The 24,036-nt window shown below is 40.0% G+C and overlaps 1 protein-coding gene across 3 annotated transcripts in view; it reads left to right on the top strand.

Moving 5' to 3' along the window:
* The window catches only part of KLF12 (KLF transcription factor 12), a 233,455-nt gene extending 216,599 nt beyond the window's left edge, over window positions 1–16,856 (top strand). For all 3 annotated transcript variants that reach the window (XM_065744044.1, XM_065744042.1, XM_065744043.1), the window contains one exon: window positions 14,648–16,856. In XM_065744044.1, coding sequence (XP_065600116.1) covers window positions 14,648–14,829 — 182 coding nt within the window. In that variant the 3' untranslated portion in view covers window positions 14,830–16,856. The remainder of the gene's footprint in view (window positions 1–14,647) is intronic.
* Window positions 16,857–24,036: the final 7,180 nt, after the last annotated feature.

Genomic DNA, 24,036 nt, shown 5'->3' with positions numbered 1-24,036 from the left:
TTGGCACCTTTGAGGCATGTTATTCCTTCTTCAGGTTGACCCAGGAATTGGCATCTGAAGGTATTTCACTGTTGGATACAGAGGAAGCTCAGGTACTTGCCTGTTAGCTGACTGAAATGAGTACCCATCCCAAAAGGCAACTGCCTGAAGTATTTTGAATATTGACTTATTCCTTCAAGGAGAAAACATATTAGGAAAAAGAACATAAAATCAGAAACCTTCATTAAATGGTTGGTTAGCTGTTAACTGTTTTATGTTGCCATGTCTTCATGTCAGCTGCAATATAACATGTAGTCTATGGAGAAGGTGAGCACTGAACTTAGCCAGTGATCTGGTGAGAAAATCCATATTGTGCTGGAAGTCTTGTTTTCAGATACTTCTTGAGTCTTGGTAAGAAGCTGTTGTATTTTGACTCCACATGTAGCATGGGCCATGAGCATACTCTATGTAGTAATCTCATCTTACATTTTTTATCTTGGTTTGTACTATTGCTTCAGGCAAAATAAGTTAATTATTCACGTATGACCCACAGTAATTAGCGTGCAGTTTTGGATAGGTATAAATGAATTATGACAGCTATGCACGCAAGGGTGAGCACGTTTGAATAGGAAACTTTCTGAGAAAGAATCACAGAAACTCAGCATTGCATAATCTTGATTTATTTTTTATTTTTTTTAGGCAGACTGATTGTGCTGAGAATTTTTTAGCTGTGCTGGATGTGTTTGAAAACTGATTTTCATTTACTATACGTGCTTAGTAAATTCATACACATTAACGTTCATTTGGATATCGAAAGAAAAATCGTGATTTTTTTGATGGGATAAACAACTTTATTGATTGGAAAGTAAATTTCACTTGAACATAATTAAAATTGGAAACAAAACGTCATACTCAGTACCCGTTGCATTCAGTTCTCTTGGAGTCTCTCTTCGTTTTTGGTATGCTATCATGTGGCACCCAAGTACTTCTCAGCTTCTCAAAGCTTAGCACAGTGTGTGGAATCCACTGGGGGGCGACCTTGAATTGTGCATCAGCTCTGAAACTCGGAAACGTGCAAGTGAAACCAGGAATCGTTGGAGCATTTCATAAATCACAGACACTTGCTATTGAATTTCTCTTTCTAGTATCAAGTTCTTGTTGCTGTTTTGCCAAATCGTCAGATAAAGCTATCAAGAGGTATCAGTGGTGATGGAGAGCCTTCTGGACTCACTGTCAGTCTTGAAGCTCGAGTTTATCAACTCTTTTTGCAAGGGGAATTTGGTGAGAAATTGGCTCACTGAGGTTGTGTTGAGTTAGTTTCTTCTTCAGTGATCGTAAAGAAAATTACTAATGTGTGATTCTATAAAGGAATAATCTTAAAAATCAGAAAGTTTGCAGCCTTGGGTTGTATTCCTGGTCTGCATGAGTCCATGTTGTGTTCAGCATAGGCAACCCAGGACGTTAATGAAACTTCCTATCCCTGCAAGCTCAGTACAGCCCGAGTGGAACTCATTTTCTTTAGTTTTCTTCTTTTGATTTGAAGACGAACAGGGAAAAAAAAACAAACTATAGCATTATTTTATGATATGTATATGTAATGATATATGATTGCTAATTCAGGTCCTTTAGGAGGTATTAAAGTTGCCACTGATGCTTCTAGTAGGGCAGCTGAGCATTTCAGACTAAAGCAATACTGGTTCTTTCCACTATATTTTTTGTTTTTGTATTGTTTTGTTTTGTTCTACCACCAAAATTTACATTTATCTTGAAGAATTGATGTTTCCTTTTGTACCAGACCTGGCCTATGAAAGAGCTACGGTCTCTCTTCCTTTGAAGCAGAGGTTATGAAAATCTTCTATGTTTTATATAAATGGAAAAGGCAAATCATTTCTTCTATTGAGAAACTGACCTGAGTTTTCAAAACTAGATTTTAATATCTCATCTGTGATATTGATGAAACTGGAAGTCCTTGCAGCTTTAAAATTGGCAATAAATGTCAAAGATTTCATTGTTCTGGCAAAAAGTATGCAGATATTTTCATGCCATAAATTCAAAGGTGTATCTCAGCCTTCTCTCTAATTGGCTGGATGTTTCTGAAATGGCACTGAAAAGCTGCGAAGTGCTCAGAAATATTTGCAACTTCCCTGCAATATTTCATGTGACAATTTTTAATTAATCATCTGTAACTGTAATGAAATTAGGTAAGTGAGCTAGAGGTGGTGAAGGTGGATGCACAAAGCCATCATGTTAGGTCAGTGGAGGACGGTAAAGTCTCAGGTGGCATAATACATCTCAAGTATGTATGCAGGTCACTTGGAAAATAATGCCTTCTATTTATTTCATTGGTAACTACAACAGATACAAAGAGCACAATTACATTGTTTGATAGAGAAAATTCTCAGCAATAAAACAGTATTTGTCACCACCATTAGCTGTACATTTTTGCCAGTGATGAACAGGAGTCTGCGTGATGCACTTGTAAAAATCTGCATAGCCATCCAGAATGTGGTTCGTCTTTTAGGTCACTGTCCCTACTGCTGAAATGTACTACCCACCACCTCACTGTGCTCACATCCACTGTTTGGTCTCCATAAAGTTTAGCAAGCCTCAAGGAATATCAGAGAGTGCAATTTTTTTCAGCACAGAGGAATTCAGTGGCACACCATTGCTTCAGATGCACTTCCGTCAAACTGCCCCTCTGCTGCCATCTGTCACACAGCAGCAACATGTAACAGAATATTAGTGGGAAGGTTCAGCCTCTGCTGCCATACCACCAACATCTGCCTCTGATGTTGTGAGCCAACGTCCTAAGATAGGAGGTGCTACTTTGGAACAGCCCTCATATTATTATATTAGCTTCAGTCAGCATAGTAGTGGCAAATAAAGGTTGTGTATGGAAAGATGAGAGGTCAAGGAAGTGAGCTTTAAGAGAGGGAAAAGGGAGAGTAAGAAAAGACACCCAGGACCCTCTAGGCTAATCGCCATAACATGGTAAAGGAGGCCCAAAAAAGTGAAAATACCTTTTGGATACATGACAGTTATCACAGGAAAAACACACAAAGCCATTTCTATTCGTAATGATTTCAGTTGTCTTGGTATAAAATGCAGTAAATAATAGAAAGTGTGTATATAGAACAGTGACAGTTTCTAGCTGCCTGCAGAGACACTGGAGGAAGTCCATCTCTGCACTGCTTGCTGTGGGTGACATCCCAAGGCAAGTGCTATGTGCACTCCTAAGTTCTTCCACCTGACAGAGGCAAGCTGTTCCTCTGGCCAGCATCTTCTCTTCTGATCCAGAGGCTACCCGGTCTATAAATCCTAGTTTGTAATATCCTACTTCAACCTGAATGACAGGCCAGTTGGAACCAGAGCTAACCTTTGCATATTGTGACCCAGTTTTCATAGACATCATCTGTCTCCTCTTAAATAGACAGAACATGTAAATTTGAGCCATATTATGTAAATTGAAGAAGCAAATTATCCTGTCTGCTAGGGGGCCTGGCGAAGAACACAGAGATTGGAAACGTATAATGGATAGTACATGTGGAGTATATATTTAAAGCTCTTCCCTTTCTTCTAAGTGTGTGGAGTACACTGTGTGGTGTGAATGCGTCACAGTCAAAGCGGTGCCTAGCACGGGGAGTATGACCTGAGAAACTAACCCACTAACTACATCGTTATTTAAAGGGATTTTGATTTGTGTTGGATTTCACATTTAAAGTTGCTCAGAGCCAAATCCATTTCTAGCTTCATGTGACCACTCTTTTACCATATGCAAGTGCCCAAGGAGTTTAAAATGTGTGAATAATCCTGAAGAATTGAATAAAGAAATAGGATGCCTACTTTAAGGTTATGTGGAACGTGATTTTACAATATCTGATACAACAGAGATTGTTTTCTGTCTTCTCACTTCTATAGTGTTTTCCCTATAGCCAGCACTGCAGGAATAAACAGCATTTTCTACTTCCTTGAAACTCTATTTTCAGTCATTAGTTACTAATTTCTAGAGGAATGTGGCAGAGTTGTTTCCTGGGGTCACTGGCAGCAAAAGCTTGGGGTGTTTCTGTAGACGAGAAGTGAGAATGGATTCAGTCCATAAGTGTAAGGTAGGGTGGGTTTCTGATAGGCACAACTGTGGCCTTGCTCCTGCCTCCGATGGGTGGAGGAAGGCCCTTATCCGAAGGGCCTCCTGTGAGGCTCACACAGGGCTGTGACTGCTGCTGTTCATCCATGAGCCCCATCTCACACAGAGTGCAAATCGCCCTTCTTGGTGCCCATGCTGCAGGAGCTGGGGCTGTGCTCACAGAGTCATGCTGAATGCAGCCCCCGGGCCAAATAATTTTTTTTCAGCATTCAGGGTTTTGTCCTTGATCAACGCCTATATCATTCCTGAGATATGAGAGCAAATACCTTTGCAGCAGATGTAATGAAACCTACTTGTCAGTGTCAGGGTGTTCTCCCCAGCATTACATGGAGACGCTAAGCATCTCAGAAATGTGATTTTGTACCTGAGAAAATGACATTTCCTCCCTGAGAAGTTCCTTTTTCACTGGGTTGAGGCACCACCCTGGAGGAGAGAGGGCTAGTGAGTACATGGGTGTTTTATTTAGTCTGTGCTTTTTCAAACATTGCATTCCTCTCGCTCACTGTTGCTCCATATATTATTTTAATATGAAAGGGCCTCTGTCATTAGTCTTTGTTCATTTTTTCCTTTCAGCAATTTCAGAGCAGACTTAAGAAGTCGGAGGCACCAAAAAAGTTATTTTTGCACTGTAGGTTTTAAAACTCCATTCATTACCTGTTGTTTTCTTAAAGGCTGTGTAATGCCTTTTGCTAGCTATATGTTCCAGGTTTGTAATCCCTTCTTTAGACAAGTACTGGGAGGAAGCAGCATTTTTAAAATAATCCTCTTGGATTTGACTTCAACTGTGTACATTTTTGGCCTGCTTTAAAATTAACGTCTCTTTGTCACCTGCCCTCCAGACTCTCCCTTCAAAAGCCCAGCTTTTCTGTCTCATGTGCTACGTGCTCTGTAGGCTCTTATCCCAGAACTCTTCCTCCTGCATGTAAACCTGATGAGTGAAAGAAGCTGTAGCAGCAGGTTCCCGTGCTGTTCCAGATGTTAAACAAAGCCAATTATGAAAGCAATATGCTTTAAGTGAGATAGGTTCTATTTGTATCGGGTGATGCTTTTATTTTTTTAAGAACCAATTTGCTTGTAGTGTTTAAAATTTACTGCCAGTTTCGTAAGCAGTAGAGCTTCCCAATGTGGAAACCAGTGTATTCCACGGAAATCTTCATGTCTAGCTTTTCTGCTTTTTCTTCATGCGTTTTCTATTTAGAAGAAACACAAATTATTAAACCAGGACGGCAGAAGCCTCAGCTTACTGATGTTGCTGGGTTCACATTTCAAAACAGAACTTGTGATGTATCTGAAAAATCCTATTAAAATAGGGTGTCTGCTCTTTGAATACGTACCAGGGTATGAAGGCAGACTCACCGATGCCACCACATCCTGGTAAGGTGATGTTCAGAAATATGAACCTCTGCTAGCTGCCTGAAATAGTTGTCCGAATCCAGCTACTTGCAGGCAGGTGTCCATACCACAGGGAGCTTGTACATCCAGTTCTCTTCCAAAAGCTGCTCTCTGGAAAGTTAAATGATTTCATTTCTGGCGCATTTTGCAAACTCTGAACTCACCTTACACACAGGGAGTCGTTTCTCTGCATTGTAGGTCTGATGCTGTGCCGATATGGACGAGTGCCCGCATGGTTATTCCAAGGCACTTTGGTGGGAAAGCAAGTCTAATTGTGTCTGTGATTGCTTTCAGTCTCTAGGTTATGAAAAATATTTGCAACCATGCCCCTTGACTTTGTAAATATGGGGTGCATATGTGTTTTGTCTGTGTGTGGCACAAGGGAGTAATGATGATTTCATTATGCAGAATAGAATTTTCTCTAAGTGAACCATTTAGTTCTTAATATTCTACCTCCAAAGAACTGTAGTTCATCTGAGGTCTCAGGCATGATTGTGGTCTACCATTTCTGTGTAGCCCTGCAGTGGCATGAAGGCGAGAAAGACCTCTCTAATCCCATTCCCTCCAGAGTGCTTTCCCAGATGTTGCACCCAGATGCACCCAGACCTAGAGGAGTAAATAACAAATCACAGAGCTTCCAGGGATGTTAACTCTTGCAGCCCACTCTTCCAATCCCATGCGGAGAACAGGATAGCAACTTGCTGCTGAAACGTCTGTTACTGCTGATCCCCACATGTCCTTTGTGAAGTGCATCTGGAGTTGCTCATGCCCATCCTGTCCTTTGCAGGGCAGCCTGTTGATCAGAAGCAAAGTCTTTGGAGAGTATCTGCAAGTAAGTTTCACAAAAGCCTTTGCTTTAATACTTTAGTCAAATTTCCTTTTTTTTCCCCGTTTGCTTTTTCCTTTGCATAGAAGGAAAAAAAAAAAGCAGAGACTAAAAGCTAGTGTTTTCCATCTTCACCTTTTGCAAATAAGTAGGCAGAAAACTGGGGAAATTCTATAGCACTTCTCCTTTCCTGTGAAAAGAGAAAGATGAGATGACTCCTGTGAAGGACAGGTGGTTCTTTTCTACACTTCAGTATTGTCTCTACACAGAATATGAAGTTTAGTGGTATCTTGGTTACATTAACTAATGATCTTTTCCCAGACTTTTTTTCCCTCATCGTGTGTATTTTGTCAGTTAATATTTTTCTTTACTAGTGTATATAATTCTTGTGCATTTTATGGTGATAAAAATTGGTATCTCTACATTTGGAAAACTCAGTGCTATTTGCAGTTCAGTTACTTAGACAGTAAATTTCGGGGGAGGTATTTTTTCTATTGCTTTGATTCTGTATATGGAGTGGCACACTAGGGTGCTGCCCTCTAAATGAGGCAAAGCGCATCCCCTGGAGCTTTTTGGTTGTTTTTTTTTATTATTATTATTTCTGTGGGGCTTTTTGTTTGTTTGTTTGTTTGTTGTTGTTTTGGTTTTCATTATCATTCCATGAAGCATCAATATTGCTCTTGCTGAGCATGGTGGAGCAAGTCCTGGAGCATCCAGGAGGAGCGGTGGGAGGAGGATCAGCAGCACAGCTCTTGCAGATGGAAAGGGAAGTGTCACTTAATTGACATCTCCCTTGCAGTTACGGACCACAAATAAAAAACAGTGTTTTATTTGAGGAATCCAGACAAAACCCCAGGCCAGCAGTACCCTAGATGAAGAAAGTCAGTATGCAGGTGTGCTACCACCCTGTGTGCAGTTGGCTGCTGATGTAAGTAGAGGCCTGTTGCATCACCTTTCCCAAATTCCTTTCTGAGTGGACGTTGCCGTAAGAGGAAAAGTCTCATCACTACCCAGGGAACGGAAGTTTTGATGGTCCCATATTGTGACTGGTGAGCAGAAGGAAATTTCCATGCCCTCTTCTGCTCCAGATGTATATACATACATACATACATATATATATATATATATATATATAAGGATATACCTTGGTGTGCATGTGTGTGCATACATATATGCGCAAAAAGCGCCTTGACATATGGGAAAAAAATGATCAGGAAGTGTTAATAAGTGCTGTTTGATACCTGTTGTTGGGATTTGATTTGACCCCTGAATTCACAGGAAGAGGCCTTTAACATTTCCAAAAGTTATTTTTACTGTTGTAGTAAGCATTGCGTTTATCGCTTTATTTCAGCCATGTCTTTGGTAAGGTACAGAACCAATCCTTGTCCCAGAGTGTTAATTCGTTTCTCACATAGTACTAGGTATGTCCAGTCAAAGGACAAAGTCTCTCTGCAGAGCCATAAACAGAGAAAATGTAGAAGAGAAGCTTCATGTGTTAACTGTTTGTTTTCCTTCTCTGTGTACAGTGACAGAACAGAGCTGAGAATGATGAGGTGAATTTGGAGAGGTGGAGTTATAGAGAATTTTTGTGAGCCTGGAAACAGAGTTTTTCTGCTGGGATTTGTATAGAGTAGCAGTAAACTGAAGCTGAACCTGAAAGAGTGTTGGAACGATGTGCAAGAAAGGGAAATAGATGATAGTCCTGAACTAGTACTGGTCTTGCAGAGGGAGTGACAAGATGAGCCAGGGTGGCAAACAGCACCCAGTATCAACACTGCAGAGAAATGAAGGATACTTGTATGTTGTGATGTGAGAAAATGACTTCGGTCTGAATTATCAGAAGCAGAGTTTGAACGTAAGTGCTTTTAAGGTTGACAGAAATCAGATGAAGTTCTGTCTGTTGTTTAAGAGTGCAGATGGTCACTGTGCTTTTGAATTGAAGGAGTCATTTTGTTCAATTTTCATATGAAGTAACCATGTCCCTTTGCTTCACCTGAGGACAAGGAGTAAAAAACCTGAATTTCAAGACATGTCACAATTAGCGCAGTACATCCTGTTCTGCTCGTAGAAATTATTTTCCCAGACTTGCTCAACTGATACGAAACTTTAATCTCTTCCCAGAAAGATAATTTATTTGCATATTTCAACAATACTGAAACGAAATTCAAATTCACTATATTCGCTGAAAAGATCATTTGGAAACAGAGATCCAAAATCACCTTTTGAAAGAGACCGGATTGAATTAGGCTTTCGAAGCAAGATGACTCAAAGTATTTCAAACGCTTTAAGGGGTGGAACTGAGATCTAGTGGTCTTCGTACAGAAAGTAAGTTGTTCCTAATACACTGCTGTTCACTTTCTGTGCAGTTTTGGGAAGGCTGCATTGGTTTTCCTACCTGCAGAAGATGCAGTACTTGTTACGTGGTGCTATTATGAAGCCAGACTTTTATAAAGTATTAATATATTTTTGTAAAACGATGGTTTCTCAAGGCACTTTGAAGTTGGAAAGTGCTTTATAAGTGCTCAGATGTTTTTTCATTAAAAAATAATACTAATAAAAATGTCACACAAAACATAAGAGTTGTCACTTTTCCCTTTTCCTTGTGTCTAAAAGCTAAGTCTTCCTGCCAGGAGTGTGTGAGGACGCTCTTTGTAAGATGGTGCTTTTGCTGTAAAAAGATTCTTTTCTGCTGCAATCACTAATTTTTAGTAGAAATGCAAAATCTAATTAGCCATTATTTGTGGTTTTCAGTTTATGATTTCCCCTCTTGCAGTCTCACAGTACGTGTTTTAGAATGGTTCTGGTGTTTACGTGGGAGCTGAAACCAGTTGACATAAACACTATACACTGTATATTTTACATAGTGCTGCACACACATTGCATAGTATTTCCATAGCAGAAACCAAACCAGGAATAGCACTGAGATGTCCTGACCCTGCAGAATTGCAGACCTGTTGACTTCAACTAAAATATGTAACATCATCACACATAGGCAGAGGCATGGTTGCTGTGTTGTTTGTTTTCTTTCAACTTGTTGCGGGCTGAGTCTTTATGACCTTGTTCTATTGTGTTGGTTTTTTTTGTTTGTTTGTTTTGTGGGGAATACTCCTCCAAGAGTAATGACAATAGAAACTGAATAAGGAATGTGTAAGGATGTGACTCTAAGTATCAGAGCTGGGCTGGAGCCACCTGTTAAACCATGTAAGTTTGGCTTAAGCCGTTGTAGTTTGTGACTGGAGCGAGGGACAGCATCTCCCTTGTGTTCCCACGCTCCTTGTTTGGAAACACTGCACAAAACTGTAAACAGAGTTTCATTTCAAGTGTTTTGCAAACTTTTTCCTTCTAAAAAAAATAATCATAATAAATGGAATTTTAACATGTGGCTCTTTCACAAGATAATGAGAGCTAAAAGGCAGAAAAGTCTGACTAGGTGGCTAAGCCTGTAACCCTGAACGTTCCTCTGAGGATATTTTCTAGGTGAATCGTACTTGAAGTAAAAATGTTATCACTGTTTCAGAATGATGAATACCATCGCAGAAGAGGCCACAGAGAAGTAAGAACTCAGATTCGTGGTGAGAGTTACATGGAGAAAAAGAAGATAGATGGGACATAGTTGGGAAAGGACATGACATCACCTAGAATAACAAAGAAAGAATGGGGTTTATGTCAGAGTAAAATAGGGTCACTGCTAGATGACTGGGATGTTTTCTGTCCTGGTAGTAGACAGTTACCTCATCATTACTCATTAGCATGATTGCCAAAAGCCTGATAAACAGATGAATGAACGATGCTTAAATAATACACAAACGAAAGGGACTACAAGTGCACAACAGAGTATCTGCAATTTCAGTCGAAGAAGTTTTAGGGAATGCAAGCCTAGCTGTGCTTCATGGAGTTCCTGAGCAGTTTCCATGATGGCAGCACGCCTCATTACTCTTCACATCAGGCTTTTGTTGCACCTTCCCTTGAAGCATCAATTACTGTGATACCAACTAGCTGATGGGCAGTGGAAAATTATTGATGTCTTGCTGGTATCAAAATATGACATCTTTTCTGTGGAGTATGTGAATGTAACTGAACAGTGAAGTATAAGTTCGAGAGAGATTTATTTCCTTGGATGAATGATCTTCCAGAAGTTAGACATGAATACTGACTAAATAATGGTCATCATTCAACACTATTAATTCATTATTTGCCTGAGTTTAGAGAGATTTTGTGAGTAACCGTTGCAACTATGTTCTTATGTGCTTAAGTGAGAGGCGTCACAGTAGTGTAGGAAAATTAATATAGTAATAGTAATTAAACTAATTTGGATTGTGGCATCTGGATTAGAAAAGGCAGTGTTTCGGAGGGCTCTTAGAAACAGATATTTTGTTAATAGAAGATTAAAAAATGACTAGTACCATCCAGGGCATTGAGTCATACATTTAAAACTTTCTAATTAACTTCCCCTCAAGACAATAGAAAACACTCATTTTCTACAGAGAACAGCCTACGAGAACCTTCTCATGCTCCTGAGTCTCACTTGATTGGTGTAAATGACTGTCAGGATATACTGTTCACTGTCTATTTGTTGCAAAGATTCAAAGTACCACCAGGATGTGATTTCTCTCTGTTTCGGGATCATTTTGTCAGGTTTCAGGACCAAGTAATAGAGTTTTCAAAGGCAGGTGGGGAAGCAGAGGGCAAACTCCTGTGAAAATGATCAGGCTTTTAAACAGGCTCCTTCTACAAGTCTAAAACCTTACAAATTCAGAAGATTAAACTAGCTAATGGTGTTTTTTCTTTCTCCAGTTGTCTTTTTCTCCCTAATTACTGTAGGTTCTTAGTTTCTTTCTGCAGCTATCTTTCCTGCTCTTTTCCAGAGTTTGTCCACTGTTTTGTCTCCTCCTCCATTCCCACGTTTCCACTACTCAGGGCAAGGAGCCTGCCTTTGCTCCTTAGAGCTGAATGAGCATTTGAGTGCCTCGGTGTGTGGCAGTAACTCTGAGGCCCATACTCTGGCATCTGCTGAGCTGTTGAAGGAGCTGAAGAACAAGAGGTACTTTGAACTTGAGAGTGTCTTAGATATTTAAACTCAAGTGCTAGCACAAGGCAGAAGTGCCTGAGTTGAAATGGTTGAGTGTTTGACTTTGACTTGGGATGTTACCAAGTAAAAGATTCACAATTAATGTAGTATTGTCTATGAATAAGAACTTATTTTTTCTAGCATGTAATGAACCACAGAAAATGTAGGAGTTTAACAGAAAAGAAACATTACAATTTTTCCCCTAAAAATTAGGTTTGTGTAAAGTGTTATCATTATCTATATCTGGATTTCAAAGTTTCTTTTACAGTGGCTTTTTTTAAGGTGCATATTACTGAATGTCATTAGAGTAAGACTGCATTGTCTTGTTTTTTTCTTTCTTACTCTGTACATCTATATATAATTGAAAATAATGAAAGGTCTCCTTGGGTTGAACTCGTAAGAGATATTTTCCGTCAGCGGTGTAAATAGTGTGAGAGGAATGCAGTTAGTCCTGTCTCTTGCACATAGTTCTGTAGGGGCTGGGTAGGCCGGACTCATTGAGGAGAAAGGCTCAAAGCAACACCTGGGAACTTCAGCTGAGTGACCCATGCTCACATCTTCCCATCAGCTGGCTTTCGTTTCCTCTCCACAGTGATACTCTTTTAAAGGACAAACAAACTAGTTCTGGTATTTCTTTCATCTTCCATCGCTTCCCGCATCAGGTTTTCCCACTGCTTTTCTACCACAGAAAAGGATCTGTGACTTTGTGTACCACAGTGGCTATTGCAGGGAAGGGTCTTAGAGTCACAGATTTTCAGATCTTTTTCAGTGAGAATCCAGTGCATAGAAAATACCTCCCTGCTTTGTTCTCAAAGTTTCTATAGTCAAAGAAAGCAATGGGGGCAGGATCGCAGTTTCAAAAGAAGGATGTTTATGCTAAAACTGGAAGCAACAAGCGCTCCACTTATAAACTGTTCATGCTGTGTGATGAGGCGATTTGGGTAGACCTGCCAGGTCACACAGGGAGAATTATATTGCACAGTGCTTCACACCACCATCTGTGGTGAGGGCACATATGCAAGACAGTTCAGTGGCAGATCGGGGCACATTCTGTAGCACTTGGTCACTGGCAAGAGTGTGAGATCTGCTGTCTGCCATGCAGCTCCTAGGGGAGTAGAGGGTGAAAAGCAGCCCTACAGAAAGAGATCTGGGAGTTTGGGTTGACGACAAGCTGAATGTGAGCCAGCAGTGTGCCCTGGCAGCTCAAGGGGCCAACCATCCATGCCCTGGGGTGCAGCAGGCCCAGCACCGCCAGCAGGTGAGGGGAGGGGCTGTGCCACTCTGCTCTGTCCTGTACAGCCTCACCTCCTGCACTGTGGGCAGGGCTGCGTCCCACAGCCTAAAAAGGACATCAGGCTATTAGGGAGCATCCAGCGGAGGGCTACAAAGATGATGAAGGATCTGGAGGGGAAGATGTGTAAGGAGAGACTGAGGTCCCTTGGTGTGTTCAGCCCAGAGCAGAGGAGGCCGAGGGGTGCATTCATGGCGGCTGCATTACAACATGGAGCTGTCAGGGGAGGGTCAGTGTGAGTGTCAGGAAAAGGTTTCGGCACCAATCACCCTCGATCAGGCACTGAACAGGCTGCCCAGGGCAGTGGTCACAGCTCTGAGCTGCCAAAGTTCAAGGAGCATTGGGACAGCACAGACAGAGGGTTTGGATTTTAGTCCTGTGCGGGGCCAGGGGTTGGATTTGATTCTTTCAGCCCTGCATATTCAATGATTCTGTCACCTTGGAGCCTGGATCATTGGGTTCTCCTCACGACAACAGTTTCTTACCCTATCCAACACCAAAACTGCAGTGCGTCCCAGATGGAGCCCAGAAGGTACCACCCCAGTGAGCTCGAGTGCTGCTGACAATCGTACGGGTGGCCAGAGCCTGTACAACATCTGACTTCCTGACAGAGGCAGCAGTGTCTATTTCAGCTGGGCTTCTCAGACCTGTTCGAACTTTGCAGTGATTTTGAAACGTTGGGCTCTCAGCAAAACATTTATTGACTTTCAGAAATGCTTGGAGGAAGGTGCTGCCTACGACAGAGCCAGTGTTGCATCACCGGTTCGTAAAATTGAAATAGCATCTTGCAAGCTGCTTATGATTCATAAACGATAATAACTTAGGAATGATTGTGTCTGACGAAGGAAACAGTTGTTGCAGAGATGCTCTTATGTTGTCCTGCTTGTGGTTAGCTGGTGTAGGAAGGGGAGGTAAGAAATCACTTTTGACACACCAAGGGAACACACATGTGGACCTCACACAGTTTCTCTTCCTCAGTTTTGAAGCATGCTCAACCGTGGGATGAAGGTAACTCCCAGGAGCATTTAACTTGTAGACACTAATGAGCGGTGATAAAAATCCCAAACAAGAAAAGCCTTCAAAGATGACAAAAGTGGGATTTTATAGCAGTTTCTTTCATCAAAACACAAAGTCTGGATCAGCCATATTAATCTTCTCCTGTGGCATTGTGCAACACAGAAGCTAAAGCAGTACATGATGCTTAACTTCAAATAAAAAGCAGAGGGTGGGATTTTCCAAAAACCTGCTCTTAGCTCAAGTCTGATCTCATTGAAGTAAACTGGATATTATCAACAACTTCGTGCGAGTCCTGCAGCTGAGTACTTTTAAAAATGATACACCATTCCATGGTAACATCTTCCATGCGAAAGTGAGTGAGAGCAGTAAATAAGGAGAACACTTCACTGATTGAATTTTTATGTTTCCTTGGGAAATGATCAGTCATTTTTATTGCTTGCTAAGAAATGTCCTGCAGTGTTGCTTATCCAAATAATTAGAAACCTTCACAAACTTTCTAAAAATAATTGGAAGTTTGTGGCATTCTTTGATAACGTGCTGAAAAACAGGGCAAGCTGTCCATTTTGGGTGAAGGTGTGGCCTGGTGGCATGAGGCTAGCAAACTTGTACAGTAATCATGAAAATAATTACACAGTCCTTTGTCCTTATGCTAATCCCCACATCAGTCCTGCAAGGTAGGATCTATACTGGTGCCTTAATCCTGCTGATTTTCTTAGTCACGTGAATGCCACAGGAATGATAAGTCTCAAGGCCCTTTCCTTATATTCAGCAGATTCGGTACACAGTAATTGTGTAATTTGGCCTAAAGAAACCCCTAGGCAGTGGGTGTTCATGGGAAGCCTACAGAGGGGGTTGTGGGGATTAAGAGCAATGAGGGAAAAGCCACCACCTGTTTCCCACCCCGCTCTCTCTTTCTTTTGTCTCTCCCAGGAGAAAAACCCTACAAATGTACCTGGGAAGGCTGCACCTGGAAGTTTGCTCGCTCCGACGAACTGACGAGGCATTACCGCAAGCACACAGGAGTGAAGCCATTCAAGTGTGCAGACTGTGACCGCAGCTTTTCCCGCTCAGATCACTTGGCGCTCCACCGCCGCAGGCACATGCTGGTTTGAGAAACGCTACCTATTCCAGCCGAGCTTAAGAGCTGGGTCTCTTAACTACCCGGAGTGAATTCAGCAGGGCTGAATCACCTTCTACAGTGTTAGCAGGCAGGGCTGTCTCTGCTGTCTGTAACAAAAAAAAATAATAACAAAAAAGAAGCAGGAAAAGAAGTGCCACTCTTCTCCTCGCCATCTGAAGCTAACCCCGTCTGCCCCTCAGCATGGTTCCCCCCCAAAATGTCATCACAATCGCCTGGGAAATAGCAGTTGAAGTGCTACAGGAATGGGCATTATTTTACATGCTGCATCCTTTGAGAAAAAATGTTTATAGCTTGTATGTTTTTTCAGCTGTTGGACATTTTGTTCCTGAAAAATCACTGCTGATGGGAGGATTAGATGCCACCAAACGATGATGAAGATAAGAGCAAGACCAGTAGACCTTTACTATCCCATCTTTTTCCCCTTGTTCTGAATACCACCTGGCCAGTGTCAGCATCACGCCTGAGCTGTGCTACGAATGAGCTGCATGGGAGTAGGCGAGAAGATCCTGCTGGAGAGGTCTCACCATCAGAGCTGAAGGGTTTCTTGAGCAGACTTTTGCAATAACAATGGTGGCATTTTAATGTTGTACCACAAGTTGTCATTATGCCCTAGAAGACACCAGCCATTTAACCCTCTTCTTCTATCCTTTTTTTTTTTAACTTTCTTTTCTTTTGTTGTTGTTGTTGAAGTCTGTAAAATAAAAAAGGGGCGGCAGCATTTCTGCTGCAAGTACAACATCAAGTATCTGTATGTTACCATGGACTTATTTAGAACCATTTCCTGATTTGTATAGAGAAAGCCAATCTAAAAGCTACTACCCCGTTCTCAATGCGCAGTTTCCTTTCATGCAGATATCCTCTTCCCCATGACCAGTGTTTGAATATGAGGAAATGGTCAGATCTTATACTTGCCAGTACCAAGGTTAGTGGTGTAGCCATCCATGAAACAGAATTGAATGTACCCACGATGCAGAATAGAGAAGAAACAGCTGCGTCTCTTTGCAGAGAAAAAGCAATAATGAGTAAAATGGCTCTCGAGACAATAATTGACTCCAAACCAACAGAAGGGAGGCATGCAGAAATTGCACATAAGATGATTTAAGTTAATCTTCCCAATGGTTTCACTGACCTGCTAGTTACCACAATTAAGTACTTTCATTTCCTTAAACATAATGCTTACTTGTGTCTGGAAAGCAAAACATATAAAGGAGAGAGCTGAGTGTTGAGGAGTCCGTGGATGAACTGTAAGTAGGAAGAAGAAATGGTTCTGCAGTGGTGCTCTGCAAGACATTAGGTTTCTCCCTGGGAGTTAGGGAATAGCAAGACATTGCCAGCTGTCTGTTATGATACAAATGCTCCTTTATATGGGTATCAGTGGCTGCCTCTGCTGGGATTTTCAATCCAAGCCTTTTCAGATTAAATAAAAGGAAATTCTTGATCATTCCCATACAGCCCTATAATTGTGAATCGATTTGTATTAATTGAATTATGTAGGAAAGAGAGAAACTCTTAGTCATCAGTTGTTTGTGAAAACAGAATAGCTTTTTTCTATTTTCCTTCTTCACAAGGATCTGCCTATTCAGCTAAATGAGACAAAGAGAAGACTTGGCAAGATTTTTAAAGTGTTGAGATTTTTATAGCTTAGAGATAAAAGATGTATACATAAAGGTCTTTTGCAATGCATTTAATTACAAATACTTGGTTCCAGGAATTGCACAGATTCAACTTGTGATGCCATTTGTTCATTTTTAAAGATTTGATCAGTCTGAATTCAGTTCTGATTGTAATAGTTGTAATGTTGGGAATGGATTCTGAAGTCAAGATAATCTTTAAGAAAAAGGCAGAACAGAAAACCCTTACAAACACTGAAAGTAATTGCAGTTAACTGAGGATTCATAAGGCTGGGATAATACATCATAACAGTACTTAGAGGCTTCAGAGTTTGATGGTCTTTAAATACATTGTTAATGTTCTGTCTGATAATCTATCAGTCCCCTAAAAGAACTTTAGTACTATTTCAGTTTTCCCTGTGGTGAGTGGTCAACATAGAAACTCCATAGGTTGAATGTAATAGCCATAGGTTGATAACCAGCTGGTTGATGCCCCATCCGTAGATACTTTCAGAGCGGGGCTGGATAAGGCCCTGGGCAACCTGATGTAGCTGTGGTGTTCCTGTTCATTTCAGGGGAGTTGTACTAGGTGTCCCTCAGAGGTCGATTCCGACTCCAAGGATTATATGATAGTGGGAAAAATGTCTCTCCCATTCCCACTGACCACGCTGGTGATCAGCTTCCATGAAATTTTGCAGCATTTAAGCATCCAACTCAGAACTGGGCATAAAGAAGCAGTGCCAAGTGTTGATGCAGTTTAAAATGTCTGAAACAGATCAGACCCATAAGCCATTGTGGAGCAACAGAACTGCATTTTTGCCGACAGCATTACTTCTTTAATTTAAAAAAAAAATGGTTATCAGTGTTGTACCTGAGGTGGTTCATGGATTGCATCTGAGCTCTGTCTTTTATGTACTTGAAGGTCATTCCCTTTAACAGATCAGTCAATCTCAATGTTCTGGGAAAGAAGTCAGGTCAAGTAAAAGTCAACTTATACAATTATTTTCCTGCCCAAGAACATTTTACCTATTAATTACCTAAATAGCAGTAGAATCCATGATTTTCTTCTTCCCCCATAGAAAATGAAGTTTATTTGACCAGAAAGAAATCAGGCCATTCTGTTAGCATTCAAGAGAAGCAGTAAGAGAGATCTTCTCTGGTGTTGCTCACAAGGACTGAACATCACTGAGAGGGACCAATATCTTCTTCAGGCTTCTGTGTAGTGAATGGGAAGAAAAAAGACTCCAAGAGCAATTGTGAGGCTTTAAATTTCAGTATGCAGCTTTGAATTGTCCTTTGCTGACTGCACAGAGGTCCCGTAGGAAATCCATTTCCCAAGGCAGAAGTCACTCTTTGTGAACTCCTTGTCTTTCAGCTAGTTACTTTATACATATGAAACTGTGGCAGAAAGAGGGTGTGGTTTTATTCAAAGAAGCCCACAGCAATAATGGGGTAAAGCAGCAGTCACAGAACGTGTCAGTGCGAAGAGAATGAAGCCAAAAGATTAAGAGGTGTACCCTAAATGTTCTTTTTTAGCAGCAGGAAAAGTATGCTCAGCCTTTCCAGCAGACATGTAAGAGCTTTTTATGCTGCTGTTACCCCTTGACAACTTATACAACCAGCAGTCATCTACCACTGGGTCTCAAGCAAATGAGAATTTCTCATTTGTTCAGAGCCCTCAGGCTTTGGCCCCAGATATTCTGTGAGAATATGTTTGATTTTGTTTTTCTTTGTGGGAGTATTTTGAGAGAAATTGCTTTGTGGAGGGAGGTGTTGGGAGGTGGAGTGGTTGTCTCCCAGGTGCTCAGGGTGCTCTTCCATCTGTGTTCCTCCCAAGTTCCTGTGCTTGTACGGACTCCAAGGGCAGCTGCTCTGTAGTGGTTTCCTCAAAAATAACAATATCTCACTGCAGTGCCGTGGCATTGCATAACCATGGTGAAGGCTGACATCACATGTGGCATGCAGAAATACCAGATCTTGGCTTGGCACAGCACAGTAAGTCCATCTTAATTAACTGAGCAGTTGGGAAATACAAATATATGGCGTCCCCGTCCTTTCAGAAAGACAGAGATTTATGCTTTTCAGTGTGAGTAGAGGATGGGTAATACCCACTGTGAGCACTACGGCTTACATGGGAAACTCTGAAGTGTCAGATTTCAGATGTTTTCAAAAGGATTCAGTGGATTTGCCAGGAAATCTCAGTAGCCAGCATTACATGAAAACATAATGAGCAAACAGCCTTGATACAGAACTTTTTAAATTTTAAATTGCCATTATTTTTTTGAGCATCTGTTTTATTCAGCACTGTAAAATTGGCTCATTGCAACGGCAGTTTATACTAGGGATGAAGATGCAGTATTCCTTATTCTCTATCATGCTTACACAATTAATGAAATAGATTTAGACTGACTTGTATATATGATTATTTGCGGGAGTAATGTATAACAAAACTAACAGTGTTAAAAGTGACATCAGTGATGTTGATGTTTGGGATAAACTTACAGTGCAGAGCATGGATAAATAGTTGGACAACCTTTCTCCTCTTTAATAATGGAATAGCAGTCATCATAAATCTCATTTTCCATTAGCCACATTGAAAATGTATTCTAGTTACCATTTATAAATTTATCTTCTGATAATAAATGATGTTTAATGGAAAAAATCTCTTTCTCCTTTATTGAAGATGGGTACCTCAAATCAGAGTAAGATTCACCATTAATACCCTGCTTATTTTTTAGTTTGAACGTTGGTTTGGAAAGGTCAGTGTGAGGAACCACATCTTCCACAGCAGATGTGTCTAAAGTAAATACGCCTTGCTACATGCTCACCCAAACAGCCATGCCTATAAACGCCAGCACTTCCACATCCCTCCTCCCATCAGCAGATATAAACAAACACATTTGTAAAAACAAAGCAGAAGATGAAGAATTGGGAGTAAATTGGACATTAAAGAAAGTACTACCTTCTTAAGAAACTAGCTCGTATCACTGTATTATGCTTTTGCCTGTGATTTATAACTGGAGAAGCACACAGATTCAGAGATGATTGTTATATTTTCATAGTTTCATGATCGCATTACGGTTGTTGTGTAATATGCTTATGAAGTCATACCTGTTGGTACCTTAAAAATGCTTGATTTCTGATCAACTGCAGCAGCAAAGCAGTTTTTAGTAGAAAAAGAAAAGTAGCTATAAGGATACTGCATCTTTAGAAATCGAAATGCATTGAAAGTATTTTACTATCCTTGTAACAGTTTAAATATTCTGTAATATATGTGATAGTGGAAAAGTATTTTCAAGCTCAGAGTTTTTCATGGGGTGTAAATAGGTTAAATGAAGTACATTTTTAAAAATCCTTCCGTTTTCATAAAGAAAAAAAATGGTTAGATAATGCATTGCAAAGCTTACACAGAAAACGCTGAGAAGTAAATTATTCTGTTTTGGCAGAACGTGTTTTCTCTGCAAAATGGAGTAGCCAATTCTTTGCTGTTTTGCAGATGGCGTGCAATATAATGAAGTCACAGTGAGTCCTTCAGCATCGAATAAGTCAACATTCAGAATGTCTTTGACTGAATAAAGGAAAAAAAAAAACACTTAATGAAAATGAAAACCATATGAAAAGGTTTTGTTTTGTTTTGTTTTCCTTCTGGCAATTTACAGTGAACTGCTGATACGGTAACAGCAAGCACTCTTTTAATTTTATTTGTTCTTGTATTTCCCTGATCACATTGTGTCTCAAAAAAAAAAATGGTTGCAGAGCTGAAATAGGCAGCTGCTCTTTGCTGATTCCAGGGGTGTTCTGTCTTCGAGGTACAGTAGTATGTCAACAATCCAACGGTAGCGGGATAGTTGTGACATTTAGAATGCTCGTATACTCCAGCATGGTAGTCTAAAATCCATTTTAAAAGATGAAGCAGAAACTGAAAGTGCCTGTTATTAGAACTGATGGGATGTTCCTATACTTTTACACAGCAATAACTTATGGGATTCTGTCAACAATAAGATGAAAATGAAATTAAACTCTGAGAACAATAATGCAGCACAGAAGCAAACACAAAGTGCCATTTGTATTTGCACGTCGACGTATTTTGTTAGGAGTTTTAGTTAGTTTCTCAAATAACGTCTGTCAGATACGTAAGATGAAAATGGATCCTAGTTTTCAAATCACTCATACCCCTATGGATTCCAAGTAGGTGTAAATGGAGATCACTGTGTTTTGTGGCATTGCTTCCTAATTTATGTCTTGATTTACCCATATATCCACGGTATTCTGTAGTAAAATAACCACAAAACCAGCAATAAGCCCAATGGAGCTTCTTTCGGATATATGCCAGAACAGGTTCTCTTGAAAAATCCACTGCATTGAATTCTGGAGTTGAGTTCACCGTTTTTCTCTTTTCTATCCATTTTTAAAATTATTATTCTGGGGAAAAATAAGTGGGGAAAAAAAGAAGTGGGGACTCTCAGTTTAGAGACCGTTTGAGTAACAAACAAGAAGCTGATATTCTTAGAATGGAGAAAGGATTTGTTTTTTAATATTTAGTGGCCTAAACAATTGCATCAGCAGGTTGGTGGATCTCACTAGAAAATGACCAGCAGTGTCTCTTCCACTCTGTTTTTCAATTGTTTTTAATCTGGTAGGTTTCTGATAAAAAGAAAAAAAAAAAGATTTATTGTTGCTAATGGATTCTTAAAATAGCTGTGTAATACCATCCCTCATACTTCTGCTTCTAAAAATGAACTTATAGGAGATGAAAATGTAACTGGTTCTCCTAGTGTCGAAAAGATTGCTTTCCGTTCTCTACGTTTGTATGCAGCTTTTATCTATGCTCCCATCAGTGGGTTGCTGTTTGAGAACAGGTTTTCATTTCTTTCACCTAGACAGGATTTGGTGTGCACGAAGGCAGTGCAGAAAAAGAAGTGGAGGTACAAAGTAAAAGCATGTGAACCTACATGTGAAAACTATGACACTGATGCATGCAGGTTAATCATGTGATGACCACTGGCTTAGTAACAACTTATATCTGTTAGACATCAGTGTAGATAATCCCATCAGAACATGCAGATGCTTATTCAGTCATCCTGCACTGAATTTCCAAATGTTTAACACATAAAAGGTCTCATTTCATGCTGGAGACTTCAGGAGAGCACCAGGGAATGTGTCAGGAGAAAGGAAATGTGAATTTCTTATACCTGAGCTGCTGTTAGAAGGGAGGCCTCAGCTGACTGCTCTGAAGCAGCGGTGCTCCAAGGAGGCACCCATAGAAACCTGCAGTGTAGGGTTGACTCCAGCACCATGTGTGTTGGTTCTTGCACAGGAAAGATCAGCTAATCTACATCATGAAATGAGTCAGGCTTTTTTCATGCCTGTTTGAAAAACAAGTGAGAGATCTGCTTTTCTTTTATTGACTTGCCAGCGCCTTGTGCCTACTTCAGATGATGAAATTAACTGAGTTGCTTTTGGTGGACTAGCAAAACTGTGGATGCAAGTTTTAGCTGTTGTGAAATTAAGAACAGTAAAAGTTATTCGGGATCCTCTTGGCCACCTGTGTGACTTACAAGTCTCGATCTCCCCAGCTCATCTTCAGGGTGCCCTCACTTTTCATAAAAGAGAATGTGAATAGAGGTGCATACTTTGACTCCTTAAACCTGGTTCATGCACCTGACTGCATTTGGAAAACTCAGTGTCTGGCAGGAAACACACGCAAATAGCTGATGGCTTTCTTGGATTGGCATAAACGCGAACCATGACGTGCAGACATTGGTTTGGATGCTGCTTTCCTCCTCGTTCACATCTTTCTAGATGTGAAGACTTTCATTGGAAAGACCATTCGAGCCATAATCTTTACAGGAGAACTGAACTTTTTAGAGTTTATCTTGTCTCTGGTTTTCTGATTCCAGTGTTTTTCACCGCTATATTTACATCTTATTTTTTCATTAAACAAAAAAAAAGAGAAAAAAAAAGTTTATTTTTCCCTATAGTCCTATACATTGCCTCCTTTGCAATCTAAGCTCTCCATTTTACACCTACACAGTGTGCTCCCTTGACCTGCTCTCTGTCGCTATGTTATAATATCCCGTTTGCACTTAGAATTGAATATACGCAGAGATGGGAATGAATGACTTAAGTTTCACGCACCGCCAGCCTTAAACCCTTCAACCCACACACACAGACACACACATGCATACACTTCAAATGAAAGAGGGGTTTGGACACTGCTATCAACATGTGGGGTCAAAAATACCATTAATTTGGAAAGTTCTTTCAGCTGTGTTTAGGAAGAAACGGCAGAATAATGAAAAATACCATTCTTGGCCAAGTCACTTGTGGATGAAGCAAATTCCCCTATGGTGTTAGTTGAGTGAAGTCCTAAGAATGGAGTTGCATTTGGCCCCAAACTCTTCCTTATTAATCGGGTTGTTAAAGTTGTATATTCCGATGAGCCTTCATTTGATCCTCCTGTGTAAAAATACAAAAACATCCCTTAGTTTTTAATGTGATTAATTTGGGACCGATGCTTTACAGCAATGGAATTAGTGTGTGTTGGCACCTCATTCTTTTTTCCTACGATAAGATGCAAAAGGGAGGGTCATTATCAGTAACCCCATAGAGATAATAGTGTCAATAGAAGTCCTATACTTCAAAGGAATAAAAACACCAGTGCTAGCAAGCAAACATGGCAGTTTCTTAAGTCTTTTCTTTCACCTTCTTTTCAAAAGATTTTAAATGCAAAAATTTCTTTTCTTCAGAAATAATAAAAGTAATTATCTGAAGATCTAATTTCCTGATAGTTTCCTCTGCATTTATATAGTATGTAGTGCTTAGGCAACACCTATGTTATAAGTTTATTAATATTATGTAAGTGTTGTTCTTGTATTTATGTATAGTGTATGTATTGTAAATATACTCAGAGCTTTTTTTCCTCTTCCTGTAAAATGGTGATTTTTTTGCCCTATAATAATGTAAAGGGAATCCCCTAATGAAATTCTGTCAGAGGATGATTATTCCAGTCTATTCTCAAAGATTTAAATGAACAAGTGTTATCGTTTTTAATGGTGTCTCAGACATATTTTGTTGGTGCATTGCTTTTCTGTATTCAACTTTCCTATGAATTGAGCTGTGAATTGAAATAGAGTTTAAACCTTTAAATGTATGCATTTGTATAATTATCTGAATGGAGGCATGAAGGTTAAATAAAGCATTTTGTATGGAACAAACCCCCTAATTATTACTGTGAATGACTCAAGCCTTCTGGAATACCCAGTTATTAACTTTTTAAATTAAACCTTTGTTAAAAAAAAGTCTTTTCTATAAACATATAGTGATTTGTAAAATGGAATGTTTTCTTAAGAAATGGATTTTACTTGCTTTTCTGATTTTTTAAGAGCCATCATATAGAGTGCACATTCTTTCTCCTTTCTCAGTATTTGTGCATCTGTGGCAAGGCTGGAACAAATAAAATAGCACTCAGCAGTATAAACAAAAATGTCCTGGGATGATATAAAAATATTTTGCATTACTATATAATCTGACTTTGTTACGTATTTTAAAATGGAATTCTGTGTCTG

The sequence above is a fragment of the Cyrtonyx montezumae genome, unplaced genomic scaffold, assembly GCF_038088225.1.
Source record: "Cyrtonyx montezumae isolate F1298 unplaced genomic scaffold, pur_monq_1.0 scaffold_3, whole genome shotgun sequence".
Classification (NCBI taxonomy): domain Eukaryota; kingdom Metazoa; phylum Chordata; class Aves; order Galliformes; family Odontophoridae; genus Cyrtonyx; species Cyrtonyx montezumae.
The sequence above is the reverse complement of the archived record's forward strand: the minus strand, read 5'-3'. Positions and strand labels throughout refer to the sequence as shown.